The sequence below is a fragment of the Hylobates moloch genome, unplaced genomic scaffold (genome assembly GCF_009828535.3).
Source record: "Hylobates moloch isolate HMO894 unplaced genomic scaffold, HMol_V3 SCAFFOLD_1, whole genome shotgun sequence".
NCBI lineage: Eukaryota > Metazoa > Chordata > Mammalia > Primates > Hylobatidae > Hylobates > Hylobates moloch.
Window position 1 is genome coordinate 195,783,434 of NW_026652276.1, and position 15,283 is coordinate 195,798,716.

Consider the following 15,283-nt stretch of genomic DNA (forward strand, 5'->3'; position numbering starts at 1 on the left):
TGTATCTTTTTTAATTCAGGAAAATCTGATAAAGACAATACTGAGAAAGATATAACTCAAGCTACCAATAGCCACTTCACACATGGAGAGATGCAAGACCAGTCCATTTGGGGAAATCCTTCAGATGGTGAACTCATTAGAAGTAAGTATTTTTAGAAAAAACTTTGAGTGATTTTGGGATATGACTATGATAATATATTCTTTGTTAATTGTCCCAGATAATTCTGCTACAAATCCGTAAATCAACAGAGTTTATCTAAAAGTGGTTTCATTCGTATTTTAAATTACAGAGCTAAAGCTAGGATATACATAATGCTGTCAGTGTTGTCTTTCTTCAGAAATGAAGAATTGACCCGTAAATATTGGACTCTTCTCAGAGAGATTTAGTCAAAATTCAGTTCCTTTCCTTCCACTTCCTAAGTGGAAGTCAAACAGCTCTAAGTATATGTGGATGGAGAAACTAAAAAGAGAAAGATGGAGCTAAAAGATTAATGCTACTATGGTCTCTGTTCTTCTAGCTGACTCCAAATTTTTTATGATTAATATTTTATCACTGTTTGTTAAAAAAATTTTTTGTGATATTCTTCTTCCTAAAATTGCATACAAAAGCTTTGATCTATTTTCATGTTATTCTTTGAATGCCCTGCAATACCATGTCTTTTGGGTGCTGATCAGAATGCTGAGTCCATGTGAGGTTCTGCTCTCGAGCTTCTGGAGTTTACGTTCTGGTCACTAAGTTCCCCTAGGTGTGTTCAAGATGAATTTGCCATACAATGAATCATTCAACATAGCAAACATGTACGTGTAAAGATTGCTGCGAAGCCACACCTGGAAGAGCATAGGGAGTAAATCTTTTGATATTCCCCTTTAGAGTAACCAAAATACCATGTTTCCTTCTCAGTTTTTCAGAGTGGATAGAGGAGAATTTACTTCTGGGATCAAATGTTTATTTTATTTTTAAAAACTTATTTCTTTAGTTTAAGTAACTTCATACTATAGATCCTTTACAGTCTTCCACATTACACTTACTTTGAAACTTAGAACATTTCTTTCCTCTCTAGAATGCCACTACCTGTCTCTAACTGAAAACTAAACAAAATAAATTAGAAAAAAAGAAGGAAGAGAGTCCAACTTAGGAGAAAATAACAACAATAAAAACACTATTGAAGGAAATTTCCAGGTTTCAAACAAAAGCTCTAAAAATGAGTATGTTTTAGGTTAATTTTAGGACCATTTTGGTTTTTATACACTTTGGTCTTGGAGAAGGGAGTAGGAAGGAAGGAAATGAGACTCAGAAATTAGTGAGGAGGAAGATTTATATAGCTTTATCCAAAGAATCATATAAACATTATTTCAAGTAAACATTTATCTCAAAAACATATACTGATTAGCGTTTATCTAATATTGACTCTGCTATTGTGAAACACATGATTTTGTGGAATAACTGGCCTATTTTATCTCTGATTTCCTAGCAACCAGAGTTAGTGAGCACTAGAAGAAGTTCTAGAGACAACTTTACCTCTATCTGTTGGGAAGCAAAATGGTTTCCTCACTTTTTTTTCGGTAGTAACAATTTTAAGTGTGTGCTTCATTTAATTGGTTTATTTCCTTAATCTCTTTTCCTAGGGCCCACAATATGAAAATGTGAATAAGATTTCTTAGAACAACAACAACAACAAAAATACAAACACTATTAAATAAGAATATGGAGAGTCATGCTAATGTGTTAAATTTGTTTATATTATTTGGTGAAGCTCATATTAGTCATAGAATCCATACCATTAAAAAGAATGAATTAAAATGATTTACTCTCTGGTTTCATTGGTTAAGTGGGTACCAATCAAATATATTGTAAATTGCATGAGTTTCTTTATTGAGATAATGATGTACCCTGTGCTATGGGACTTTGGAACATTAGGAAGCAACTGTCTAGTTTCTTACTAATATTCACTGAAGGAATGAAGAGATACAGAAATTTATACCCCCCTCTGAAAGGGCTGCTGGGGAAACTGACAGTTGAATGGATATACAAAAGATACTGGCCAAAGATAGCAATGCTACTCCTGCCTGAAACATAAGCTGGCAAGCATTTCCAAATATTTGTGGGTGAAATCTGACTCTGAATTTTGATTATAAATTTCAAAAACTCAATTTTTGTTATTTTCCCAGTCACACTTTTCTAGACAAAGTCTACTTTGTTGGATCAACAGAAAAAATTTGATATCTGGATTTGCAGAAGTGGAACATTTTATATCATCTTTAAAACTGACTCAATTCTGGATAGCTTTTGAGAGTTTTGTATTGTGGTAGCTTCTGCTCTTCCAACTCCTTTGATATTAAACTCTCAGAGCTGCCTGACTTTCCTTCTTTGGCCGTCCCGACAGAGTCATTGGCCGTCTCTGTGTAATTTAATGTCTGTCTGTCTTAACTCTGAAGTTAGGAAGATGTGTATTTTCCTCTTGCTTAAGCATTTCGCACATTTTGGGGGCCCAAAAATTCTTTTGTAATAACAATAGGCCCGGGAAAAGGAGACTCTGGCTCAGAGCTTCATGGGAGGAGGGGAACATCTGTGTTGAGTCAGGCCCGGGTTGGCTCCCATTCCAGGAGTCCTGTGTGGCTCTCTGAGCACCGTGGAAGAAGCAGACAGCTGCTCTCACGGAATTGATGTTAGTGTTCCCACTGTAGCGCGAGTTTGGCTGAATAGAGGGATCATCAGAGAAATGAGGCTGGCTGGAGTATGGGAACATTTTCAAATGCACAACCCACTCTTTTTCCAAGCTTCCATGGGGCAGCTCAGCTGCATACGCAAGAAGTGAAGGAGACAGACGCGGTCGAATGTGACTTCTTTTTCTTTATTCTTGAAAGTGGTTAGTGAGGGCTTGGCATCTCGTGTCTCCGTTGTGCCGGATGGCTGCTGCCTTCTTTGCCGGACACTTAGGGCATAATTTATAGGGGACTGTTAGCTGTCAGTGTAATGAGGCTGTTTTTACTTTTCTTTGCTGAGAATAACTGAGCTCTGGAAAGTCAGGGAGTGGCTGCTTTGGAAATTGTATTCTAATTAAAGGGTGTATTCTCAGGCCTCATAAGGGATATTCAAGCTGAGAATAATTTCCAAATTATTCTATGAACTTTAACCCTGACCTTAGCAGACTACCTGCGTGAGCTCATACTTGGTTCACGCTCTACGCAGAAGTTTGTACTTAGTCTGCTTTCCCTGGTCCACCTAGAAAACATTGCAGGTGGAAGACCTGGGGTATTATGGTTTTTCAGGGTGTGGATTTCAAATTGGTTGCCCTTGAATTGCTAACATATTACAGAGAATACATTCTAGAAGTAATAAGTAAAAAGAAGAAACTCATATGGAATCAAACATTTCGAATAAATAGGCCACACACAATCTGGTCAGAGAACGCACATTTTGGTTCTCTTTCTTATGAAATTTAAATTTAAAAAGACAATTCCAACCACTTAAATTTGCTTAAAAATTTCTAAATCAAATTAGTAAAGAATTAAAAACAATAGAGGTTTTATGAAAAAAAGTTTATAATTGGAAATTCTCTTTTTTTGTTTTATGACTTTTTATCCTTTTTACAGTTCAAAAGGCTTTTATACTCTTAGAACATATTTTGGTGTATAATTTAATTTCTGGAAGGTGGCTTAAATTTTGGAATTTATAAGAGCACCAACTAAGCCTTTGGCTTTTCCCTTCAGATTAGCATATATGGTATTGTATATAATTTGAAGCTATGCCTTGTTTTAATTGTCACTATTCCTCTGACTTTGTAAAATAAATGTTACAGTGAAGCGACACCATCAATTAATATTAATTTTTCTATTTAACCCGTAATATGCATAAACTGATAACAGGCAACAGGCAACATTTCATGTTTTAATTAGACAAGAAAAGGAACAGAAGCAACAGAAGCAACATTTTGATCTCAGTCTTTGGGGGGATTTCTAAGGTAGGAAGAAGTGTGTGTGTGTGTGTGTGTGTGTGTGTGTGTGTGTTACTGTGCTTACACTCAGGCATGGGTAATATTTTCCTTTAATTTAGGTCAAATTCTACTATTCTAATTATTTCCTATAGAGAGCTTACATTTTTCTTTGTTCCTCTTTATAAAGTGCCTCAGGTCTCTATCTCAGGTTTTTCTAGGTCTTTCTGAAAATTCTTATTACTTAACTTTATCCTTGGACATTGCTTTTACATAAACGTCTCCTAATTCTGAATGTCATTACTTAACTCCAGAAATTTTCCTTAGCTTCTCTTCTGAAATAAATTTCCCATTAAATTAAACTGTTTTGTTCAGCTAATTCTCTCCTTTGTGATTTTATAGAATTCCCATGATCTGAAGCAAAGTTAAAATGCTCTACTTAAATGGTAATCCCCCTTCTATTTAACCCATTTATTCATTTTGAAGAGTTTTTAGCTCTCATAATAGTAAGCACTTAATTGGCAGTAGAATGCAAGCTCTTCTCCAGCTCACACTTGCTCACCCTTATGGAACTGCTGTATCATGCCTTTTCACTCATCCTGCTACTTGAAACCCTTCTCTTGGCATCATCTGCAATTCCTCTCAACATCAACAGGCTCTGTTATTAGGAGCTCTATTATTTCTTTTCCTAGCCTTTGCCAACTTAATACAGATCACCCCTTAATACATACCATTTCATCACTTTAGGGAATGCCTCCTTTATGTAAAATACTGAAAGAAAAGCAGATACTCAGGTGTGCTATTTATATACTTAGAACATTTTTACTTTGTTGGTAAGGAAAGAGCACTGAGAGGTTTGTATTAAGTTTATTTCACAGCTCTCATTTGAAGGCACATTTCAGTAAGTGTTAATTTGGATTTCTTTAGAATTCACTTTATATGGAAAAGGCCATCAACCAGCCCCTAGATAACTATGACCTAGTTAAGACTGGAAGATATAGCTATCGTATTATGTTTCTTGGGTAATCTAGGAGGTTTTTCCCTAATATTTTATGCCCATTCATTTTTGGGAGCACATGTTGGAAGCAAATAATTCTGAGTTTTGCCTTGCTCAATGTCGTTTCCTCCTCCATTTGGCTCTCAGAAAAATTCTCTTTTTATTCAATATGTTGGACAAACAGTTGTGTGGCTGTAGTACACATGCTTTGATTATTGTTTTAGAGGAGGATCTTTATGGTCAGTTATTCCAAAATCAAACTAATCGTTTGGGTTCAAGATTGGGTGGATAATCCTAAGTCAGTTTTGATGGGCTCCTGTATTTATCTCATTGGTCAATGGCAGCCATTAGGCTGTATTCTAGAGTGGAGGTCAAGTTACTTGACACACTTCTTCTCAAGCTGCATTATTCCATCCTCATCTGGCATCTGCCCAGAAGCTGGGGAGAACCATTTCATTTTGAGCCAATTTTTGTTTTGAGTATTTAATGTTCTGGGCCTGAGAGGTCAATGGAAACTGACTTCTAGGAGTCAGACCGTGGCTGCATCATTACTGCTAATGCTGGGTCAGTTACCTAGGACCCTCTGTGAGCTCTAACTTCTCATTTTTAAAAGGGAGGTGCTAACACTTTATGCCTAATTGTCATTTTGATGATTATACAAGAAAATGCCTATTGTATGCTTCTTTAGCATAGAGCCAGATGAGTAAGCACACACTGAATTTATTGGTTTTCATTATTATTATCCTTGAGCCCAACTATTAGTTCTAAGGCTTGTTTTGTTTTGGTTTTTTAAGTTCATCATGGCTGCATTGAGTTACATGTCCAGACAGGCTGGATCCAAAAGGTCATGTCTTTCTGAGACCCTTGATATTGTCTACAACAATAACCAGCACATTGATTGCTGCATGGTTTATGCTTAATAAATGCATGATGACCTAAATGTATTGAATTAATGAGGGGGAGGGAAGAGATTCTTTACCTACCTTGCCTCTATTATTTCAGATGTTAAAGTCCTGAGATGAAGATTCTAAACCACTACAGTATTCCATTTATTCTTTCTAACTCCCTTCTTACTCTCAGGCTGCACATGGTTTATTCATGTCAAGTTTGAAGTATGGATAGGTGACTTTTATGATATTAAAGCAATCAACTTCTAAATTTGACTATCGTTTACTGATAAGGCTACTTTGAAGAGTTTTCAGTGAAGTTCTTATGGTAGTGCTCTGTATAACATTCATTTTCTGAGGAGGGGAATAGGAATGACACTTTATTTATGGCCTTTTTCACATCCAATGTTCCTTATTTTTCTTGCCTACCTGTAAGAAAAAAAATTCGAGACGACCTTAGTTCCCTCCCTGCCTTTTGCATCCCTCCCTCCAGCTTGGATGGACTTTCCTTCCATCCTTCCTTCTCTCCCTCCCATTCTTTTGTCCTCCTTTTCTTCCTCTTTTCTTTCTTTCCTCTTTTCTTCTTCTTTCTCATATTATTCTCTGCCTTTCTAACAGATGTGTGTAATCCTACTGCATATACAGATACTGTTCATGAGTATAAAGGTATGTATAATGAAGTCCATTACTATTTAAAGATTGTAATTGGTAATAAATTCCTTCTCATATTTACCTCTAGTTCTCTGGATTTGTAAATTGGAATTTGCTCATGGATTTTAATGAGTTGTGAAATGACCAGTTATATACAAACAAATTTGCAGAGTGTAAGAATAAAAAAGAGACTGCTTTACAATTTATGGAAGTAGATGTTTCTATGTATACTTCTCTGCGTTTCCCCCAAACAAAGCTTCTTTTTGTGTTTTTCTAGGCACTTTCCATTGTGCTTAAGTGATCAGATTTGTTTTCATGAAGATTGGATAAGAATATTTTTAAAGTGCTTTGTATACCATAAAGCACAATGTGTGCTGTTATTATTGTCTTATTATTATCATTAATATCATTATTCTAATTTATTACTTTACCTTTCACTCTTATTATATTCGATGACATTTGATTTGTAATCTATATCCTACTTCTTTGGTTAAAGGTTTTTAATCTCTTCCTGTTATTCCTAAATTATTTGGGTCATTATTGGGGGAAATGAGATGGCATTAAAGTGTAAGTGGTGGACAAGGGCTCAGTGAGGAGGTAGATTTATTCCTCTCCTATTTGAGAGTGTTTCTGAGCCTCAGGAAGGAGCTGAGGCTTGGGAACTGGCTTAGAGATCATCCCAAAAATGCTAACCACTGAAGAAATAAATAACATTTAATGATCAAGACCACAAATGCTGTGGTCTAGATAATTTTAGTTCTCAAACCTCAAACTTCCTGCATCTGAACACTCTGTGAACTTACACATAAATTATGTTTTTGCAGATCATGTTGTTATATTGAAATTTGTGAATTAGGAATTAAAGAGTAATTTTAAAAACAAAATTAAAAATTGATTACATGAAGACTGAATGCTTACAGTTTACCAACTGAGTTATGTTGGAGATAACAGTGATGGGTGTGGGTTCTGCATTCAAAGTTTACAGTCTTGTGGGAGATACAATTTATTGTGATATGATAATGTGTATTATGAGTGCTCCAGTGGGGAAGTGCAGGTTGTAGTAGGTTCTCATGGGATAACACAAACCCTAATGTGGGAAGGGGGCCAGAGAGAGCTTTCCAGTGGAAGTGTTGTCTGTGATACCTAAAGGAAGTCCACCAACTGAAGCCATTCATGGGAGGGGCTGAAGCTGGGGTGTTGCAAGCCCAAAGCACAGCAACCTACAGTTCTAGAGGTAAGAGAGGACATGGCCATTTTGAGGGGAGCTGGGGAAGTTTTGTGTAAACTGGGATGTAAGTGTTAGATGAGGCGTGGAGAGAGATGAGAGAGAATCTGTTAAAGACTTAAGGGAAGATAGAAAGTATTGAAGGGAGTAGTGACCTAATCAATATTGTGTTTTAGTTTGGCTATATTTTAGGATGATGACTCTGGAAATAGTGAGAAAATAAATAGGAATGGGAAGGACTGAAGGCATTAAGAGATCAACTGGAAGACTGTTATGTAATGTCTCTGAGAAAGGAAGGTGTCTTGGACTGGGGTAATGACAGGTAGGATTACAAGGAGGAGATGGATTCAGCTTTCTATGGGATGTAGCCAGTAAGATATATAGGGTTAAAGGAATGACAGGTGCTGAGAATGAAGCCCAAAGTTTTAGTTTGGACAAGTGATAGTTGTGATGAAATGACAGTGGGGCAAATGATTTGTGGATATTGTCCAAAAAGGGTGTGAAGTGATGAGCCACGGCTATAAAATGGGTAGGGAAAGAAATAAAGACAAGAAGGGCATCACAAATAAGTAAAAACATTAGAGGGGTTAATAGTCCATAAGTTTCCTGTTGTTTCAGAAATAAAACAGGTATAGATATAGTAAATGAATGGAAAACATGGGAAGAGAAGTTGCAGTATGAGAATGAGAAATATGAATTTAAGATTTCTGAGTTGGAATAGTCTCAGGGGAGGTGAAGGCTCAAGGTATAGTCATAAGGAGGATAGGTGACTGAAATAGTTTCTCCTAAACTAAAAGTGCTGTATTCAGAAAAGGCTGCATAAAAATTGCTATATATAGCAGCGGGGGAAGAGGAGATGTAGAGGTTTGTTTTAATCAAATATATCCAATAATAGGTAAAGCTGGGTTTTTAATCAATGTTTCTTGAATTTCAGATGCCTCATTGAACCTTAAAGGGTCAGAAGGGGCCAGGTGCAGTGGCTTACACCTGTAATCCCAGCACTTCAGGAAGCCAAGGCATGAGGATTGCTTGATTTCAGGAGTTTGAGATAAGCCAGGGCAATGTAGTGAAACCCTGACTCCATAAAACAAAACAAACACAAAAAAATAATTAGCCAGGCATGGTGGTGCCTGCCTGTAGTCCCAGTTACTTGGGAGGCTGAGGTGGGAAGATAGCTTGAGCCTAGGAGGTCGAGACTGCAGTGAACTGTGATTGCATCACTGCATTCCGGCATGGGTGACAGAGGGAGACCCTGTCTAAAAAAGAAAAAGAAAAGAAAGACAAATGGTTTAGGAAGAATAGCCAGTTGTTCTGGTCATCTCTGGTTCTTTGCTGCTTTGGCCTAAGGTCAGTTACCTGTTGGGGATGAATGGAATAGTAGTTTGATATTCTCTAAGGGTGAGGTCCCTGAAATGAATGGAAAAAAAATTACAGATTTTTTGGAACCAGTCTTCATTAGTCTAGTAGATATACAAAATGATAATTTAAAAAAAGACATACGTCAGTATGTGTGTGTGTATATATAGATACATATGTATATGAAGGAAAGATTAATATCAAATTATACATGTGTGTTTATTTTTTTTCTTAATGCAAGATATAGATCCATTTCCTCACAATAGTTACCTTTAGGGAGTTACATGAAGTTGAGTGAAAGTATATGGGTGAAGAGGACTCCCACTTAATATTCTGTATTCTCTTTTCTGTGTTTTTTTTTTTTTCCCATGAAGTGAATTATTTTATTATGTTAAAAATATTTTAAAAAGAAAATTATCACATGATATGGCAAAATATCAGGGTGGGGTACCACCTCTTTGAAGTAGCATTAGAGCTTAGTCACCTGTAGAAGATACTTCAGGTTATAGGTAGACCAGGACATTCAGCTTCCTTCAGGTTCTGTAGGAGACAGGACCAGCTACATGATTCGGAAAATGGAGGGCAGTGCAGAATGAGAATGCAGGGTCTCTTGTTAAAACATTATTATGAATTTCAAGAGAACAACAGCAGAACATTAAGCCAGGCCTGGGGGTCCTTCTAAGCACAGGGCTTTCCACAACTGCATAGTTTCGCACCCATGATGCTGGGCCTGGCTGCAAGCATTGAAGGAGTGGGACTCTATTTCTGGTCAACATAAAGTAATATTCTATACCTATTTTTATGATTGTTTTATCAGTAAATTCCAAGAATTCAGGAAAGAAGGAGTTTTTCTGGGTTTGGGCAAATCAGTTGCTATTCTAGTCACAAAGATGAGAAACTTGTTTAGCTATGTGAAACAATTGGCATGAGCAAGCTCCGGAAGGCAGTGGTTCTCAGCTCTTAGCTGGCCACAGCTAGCAGAAGGCAGGAAGACCTGCTTCCAGTTTTATCCAAGGCTCAGTACAGCGTGTAGGGGTCTATCAGAATGAGAGGGGCTGGTGGAAATCCCTCTCTAGCAAGCTGAGAATCAGTACCTGATTTGCTATATATATATATATTTTCAACTAGACTTTAAGGAGTTAGTGACAAATCCATGCTCCACAGTTTTCCACCAAAAGCTGGATTTTTTCCAGGTCCCTGAGTTCTGCAGCAAGATACACAAAAGTCAAGGGAAATCTCTTCTAAAACACACAGATGCTGTCTTAGAGGGTGAAAATTACATTAAAGTGAACCATAGAAGAGAGTAGGTGGAGAAATTTGTTCTGCTTTGGAACATTCTCTAATTAAGTATATTTTCCATGGTTCATGAGAACTTGTGAGAACTCCGATTAGAAAATTTAAGAAAAAAAAGATTCCCACCATCTCAAATTGTCATGAATAATTGATTCGTGCCAGTGTGATCATAATAAGATCATACTTCCGATGCTGCCCATCATTCCCTGTCTTTATGAAAAAGATATTAATGTATCATTTATGTGTAGGCCTGTCTTTGCAGGTTATCTTGACGATATTCCTTCAGCATTGCAAAGGCGCTGTCGTAATTACAAAGGAGACTGATAATGTAGGCAGCAGTGGCAACAACACCACACCCAATAAATGGTGTGATTATTAATAATTACCATTTTCTTCCTATTCTTTGTGAGTTGGGTTCTTATTATTATGCTTCTCCCATATTCAGTAGATTTTTAAGTCTTATCAAATGGTTTTGTGTAAAAATATTTACTACTGAACATGGAAGACTAAACCCATATTCTTACATATTTAAGTTTTCAGTATTTTAGCCAATTTATGATAGTTGATTTTTAGTCTAGCTTTACATTTTTTAAATAACAAGTCATTCAGCATTTTTAATTCAAATACATGTAACTTGTTTTTTGATTTCTAAATAAAAGGTTATTTTTAAAATTTATTAAATTTCAAATATTTTACCCCAATGAAATAAAAAAATAGGTATATATAATAAAAATCTTTTTAAAAAAGAGGATTGGAATAATACTGATTTTTGCCATAAAGGCTACATGTGTTTGGACTAATTCAAAGTAGATTGAACAATTTCAGGCTACCAGAACTTCTGATTATTTGAACATTAAATTTGAAGCTAGTTACCAATCTGGGTCCTGGATAGTTGATGTGAAGAGATGTTGATATTATATTAATTCCCAGGTGTCACAGAAAATCAAATAGCAGTACCTGAAATTAGTCAATCAGTCACTGTGTGAAACGGTGTTGAGTGTGATATGGCTGTGACTCTTTATGCCTTCTGCTCCACTTTCTAGCTATATGATCTCTACTACAGTTGTCCCTTCGGTATCCATGAAGGTTTGGTTCCAGGGCCCCTGAGCATACCCTAATATTCAGATGCTCAGATGCCTTATATAAAATGGCATGGTATTTGCATAGAACCTATGCATATCTTCTAATATATTTAAATTGTCTCTAGATTACTTATAATACCTAATACAATGTAAATGCTATGTAAATAGTTGTTATACTATATTGTCTAGGGAATAATTAAAGAAAAAAAGTTTGCACATATTCCGGATAGTTACAACCACCTTTCTCCCCCTGCTGGATATTTTTGATTTGTGATTGACTGAATCCACTGATTTGGCGCCCATAGACAGAGGGAGCTGATTTTAGTGTCTTATTTGCCCTTCTAGGTCAGGATTTCCCAGTCTCAGACTGATGTGGAGCTTCTTTTCATTTCTTTGAAATCACATTGATTCTTTAAGTCTAACAGCCGTACCTATTTCACTCATTCCACCCTACACAACATATTGATATACCTTGGACTTTTTTATTATGGAGATCCGCTCCATTCTAAGGTTTTGAAACCAGAAATTCACATTCTTATTTCTCCCTGTCCTTTTCCTTAATAATAATTGTGCCTAATCCGCTAATTACATTCTTTTCCTTTGTAGTATCTTATCCCCTTCTTGACTTCACCTGACTGTTTTCATGTTACTGGAATCTGCAAATGATCTTTCATGATATCCCTGAATTCCATAATCTTATGGCATTTCTGCCATGCTTATGCTGAAACTATGTTAACAGACCACTCATCAGTCGGTCTTCTCACTTCAGGTTCCGAGCCTGTGGGGCATAGAGGAAGAGTGTTATGTAATGGAAGGATCAATTATAGAATAAATATGTGTTCTCTAATCTCAATTGAAATGTCTCTGCTTCTCAGTTTTTAGTTGGTTTCCATTTTTGGTTCAGTATTGCCTTTTGATTTTATGACACTTACTGTTCTGTAAGGATTCAGATTATATTCTAGTCCTCTCATTACTGGGTCATTGTAGTTTATATTTAAGCACAGCTCCTGGTAGTCAAATCCAGTTCTGGTCTACATGCCTGATACCTTAAGCCATCTTGGTCTGTGTCCTGGAAGAATTAGTAAATACTACTACAGTAGTGTTTTGAGACTGATAGGTCGTGTTTCTCATTTAATGCAGTGGGCTCTTCTCAGTCCTTATTCTATCTGTAGCATTTGACAGGACATGTTTTCTGCTTGAAATTCCCTCCCTATCCTGCCACTCCCCTCACCACTTTCTGTCTCTATAGTTCATGTTGACTTCCTTTCAGTCTCTCAGATGCCACTGGGTTCCTTTCTGCCTCTGGTCTGTTTTTGCATACCAGATCTTCCTTCAGGCTTGTCCCTTCAGAAAGGCCTTCCCAGACCCCCATCTACAATGGTTTTTCCTATTTCTCGCAACACCCTTTCCTTTTTAGCTGTTGCCACAATTCATAATTTATTTGTGCAATTCACATGTCTAATGTCTGCTGGCTCTAAGTTGTAGCCCAAGCAATCAGCATAATTCCAGGACCACAATAAACTTTCATTAAGCAAATTTGGATGATTGATTTTAAAAATTAAAATAAATTGATTTTTTTTCTCTACTACTGCCTTTCATGAACTTTTGCCATAGCCAAAATATGTTATTTGCACCTCTATCCACTTGTCTAGTATTTTCCTTTTCCCAGGCTTCACTCGTGTTATCTGTCTCTCCACATCTCCTGCCCAACAAGCAAGGCCTGTGTGATTTCCGCCTCATCTGGGACTTGCAGTGTTTAACTGTATCTCTCCTAAAGGACTCATTAATTTCAAAATTGTAATACAGCTGTTTATGACCCTCTTCTCCATTACTGGACTGAGGACTCCTTAAGGGTAAGATTGGTGTCTTATTCAGCTCTGTAGCCCCCACATCCCTCAGCCCAGGGCCATGCACATAGTTTCCCCCAAATACATTTATGTTAATTGTTGAATAAATGAAAGTCTTTACCTTTTGACTACATTTAGTGTCTCTGTAGGAGACTGACAGCTTTCAATTAGTTAAGCTGTGGTAATTTGTCTAAAATGTGGATTGACTATCTTTGCTTCTCTTAAGGAGCTAATTTTCTCAGTCCACAGTTCATGCATATTAAAGGATGTTTTTATTAGTAATATTAACAATGTTATTACCATAGCTTTTTACAGTTAATGAAGTTTTTCATATATTGATCTAACCTGGCCTATCAGCAGCTCAAGCATATGGGATGAGTATCATTATTATTTATCTATAAGACTGAGCTCAGAAAAGTCAAGCAACTGGCCTAGGGCCATGCAGCTAATATCTTGATTTTTCAGCATACACCCTTAACCCTAGAGTGATTCTCAAATGGAGAGTGGGGTAGAGATAAGGGTAGGGTAGGGACTTTGTGATGTATATGGTCCTCTACAGAGTGTTAGAATCATAAGAGAGGGGACAGTTTTTCCAAGTTATAACCTTATTCCAAGCTCCCAGTTCTAGTCCACTTTCCTAGTTGAAAATTACTGCTCTTTTACCACTAGTATTAATAAGACTGCATTCTGCCCTTGTGTTGGCAAGAGAAAAGTTGGAAAAATTGCAGTATACTATACTCCTTCAGAACTTCATCTTTGTTGTGCTAAATTCAAAACAGTTCTTGGGCTTAATACGTAAATATTATATATATATATACATACACACACATATATATATATTTGACATCTTAGAAAAAAGGCTTTTTTATTCTTTAATACCATTTACTTATTGCCTCCTGGAGAACTTGGTCTCATTCCAACAGATAGGTAGAGAATCTTAGCATATGCCATTTTTAATGTGTGATAAATATGCATTTTCCTTCTGCAGCAAGGCAAAATCTTATCACTGAAGCTGATGATATGAGGTGGGGAAGGCATTATGATTCTATAGTCGTATCTTTTTGTGTGAAATAATGGTTCTCAACTCTTTATCTTGGCTTAAAATACGTACTGATGTGCAGAACCCACCCCAGACCAGTGAATTTAGAATCATTAGGGGTAGCGCTTGGGCATTTGTAAGCCCCCGGGTAATTCTGAAGTGCAGCACAAATTGAGTATTAAGGTTTTTGATTGAAAATATTGCCCTAAAACAAAGCTTGTAAAATAAGTTGAATATTAGTCACTTATTTGAATACTTAAAGACCTTGTTTCAGAAAGTGGTTTCTTACAGTTATGACTGACGGCCCACAGGAACTGATAGGTATGGCTCTCAGTTTGGGATAGTCCATGTATTGGCTCCTTGGCTTAACCCTTAGCCCTTTTGGGAAGTTGTTTTTTCAAGAGATGTCATCATTGTTCAGAATGTGTTTCTTACTTTTAGTTTTACTCTGTAACACTTTTACCTAAGTTTTATAATATTACAAAAGAATGATTATAATTTGCACAGGTAGTCTGGCTAAATGGTACAGTGAAAGGACTTCAAAATCTTTTAGATGTAATCATAAGAAATTATTTGATTATCTTAGGATTCTTGATATATTAAATCGAAATCAAGGTTTATGTTATATTTGAGTAAAGTTTTCAAGGGTGAAAACTACTTTGCCTGTTTTTTTCTGAAGAATTACAAACACCTGCTTCTTTCATCGTCCTTTGACACTCTGTTCCTGAATTGGAGTAAGCTGTGTTTTTTAGTTAAAAATTTCTGGAATAAGCAGCCTTCCAATCAAGTGTTTGTAGCTATATTGGAAATAATGTCTCCTTAACTATTATAGCTAGAGTTTGTTCTTGGCGTAAAGCAAAGTCTCTTATAATAGAGATACAGTTTACCTAAGAGTCATATTAATAAGTAAAAAAAATCAGCTTTTTGAATAATATATGAATTCATATGGTATCAGTGGTATCTAGGCATTTGGG

The 15,283-nt window shown here is 36.4% G+C and overlaps 1 protein-coding gene across 2 annotated transcripts in view; it reads left to right on the plus strand.

Annotated features, from left to right (window-relative positions):
- MDFIC (MyoD family inhibitor domain containing) overlaps window positions 1–15,283 on the plus strand; it is a 97,093-nt gene that overhangs the window by 20,100 nt on the left and 61,710 nt on the right. For both annotated transcript variants that reach the window (XM_032761503.2, XM_032761504.2), the window contains exon 3: window positions 20–142. In XM_032761503.2, the coding sequence (XP_032617394.1) occupies window positions 20–142 (123 nt within the window). The remainder of the gene's footprint in view (window positions 1–19; window positions 143–15,283) is intronic.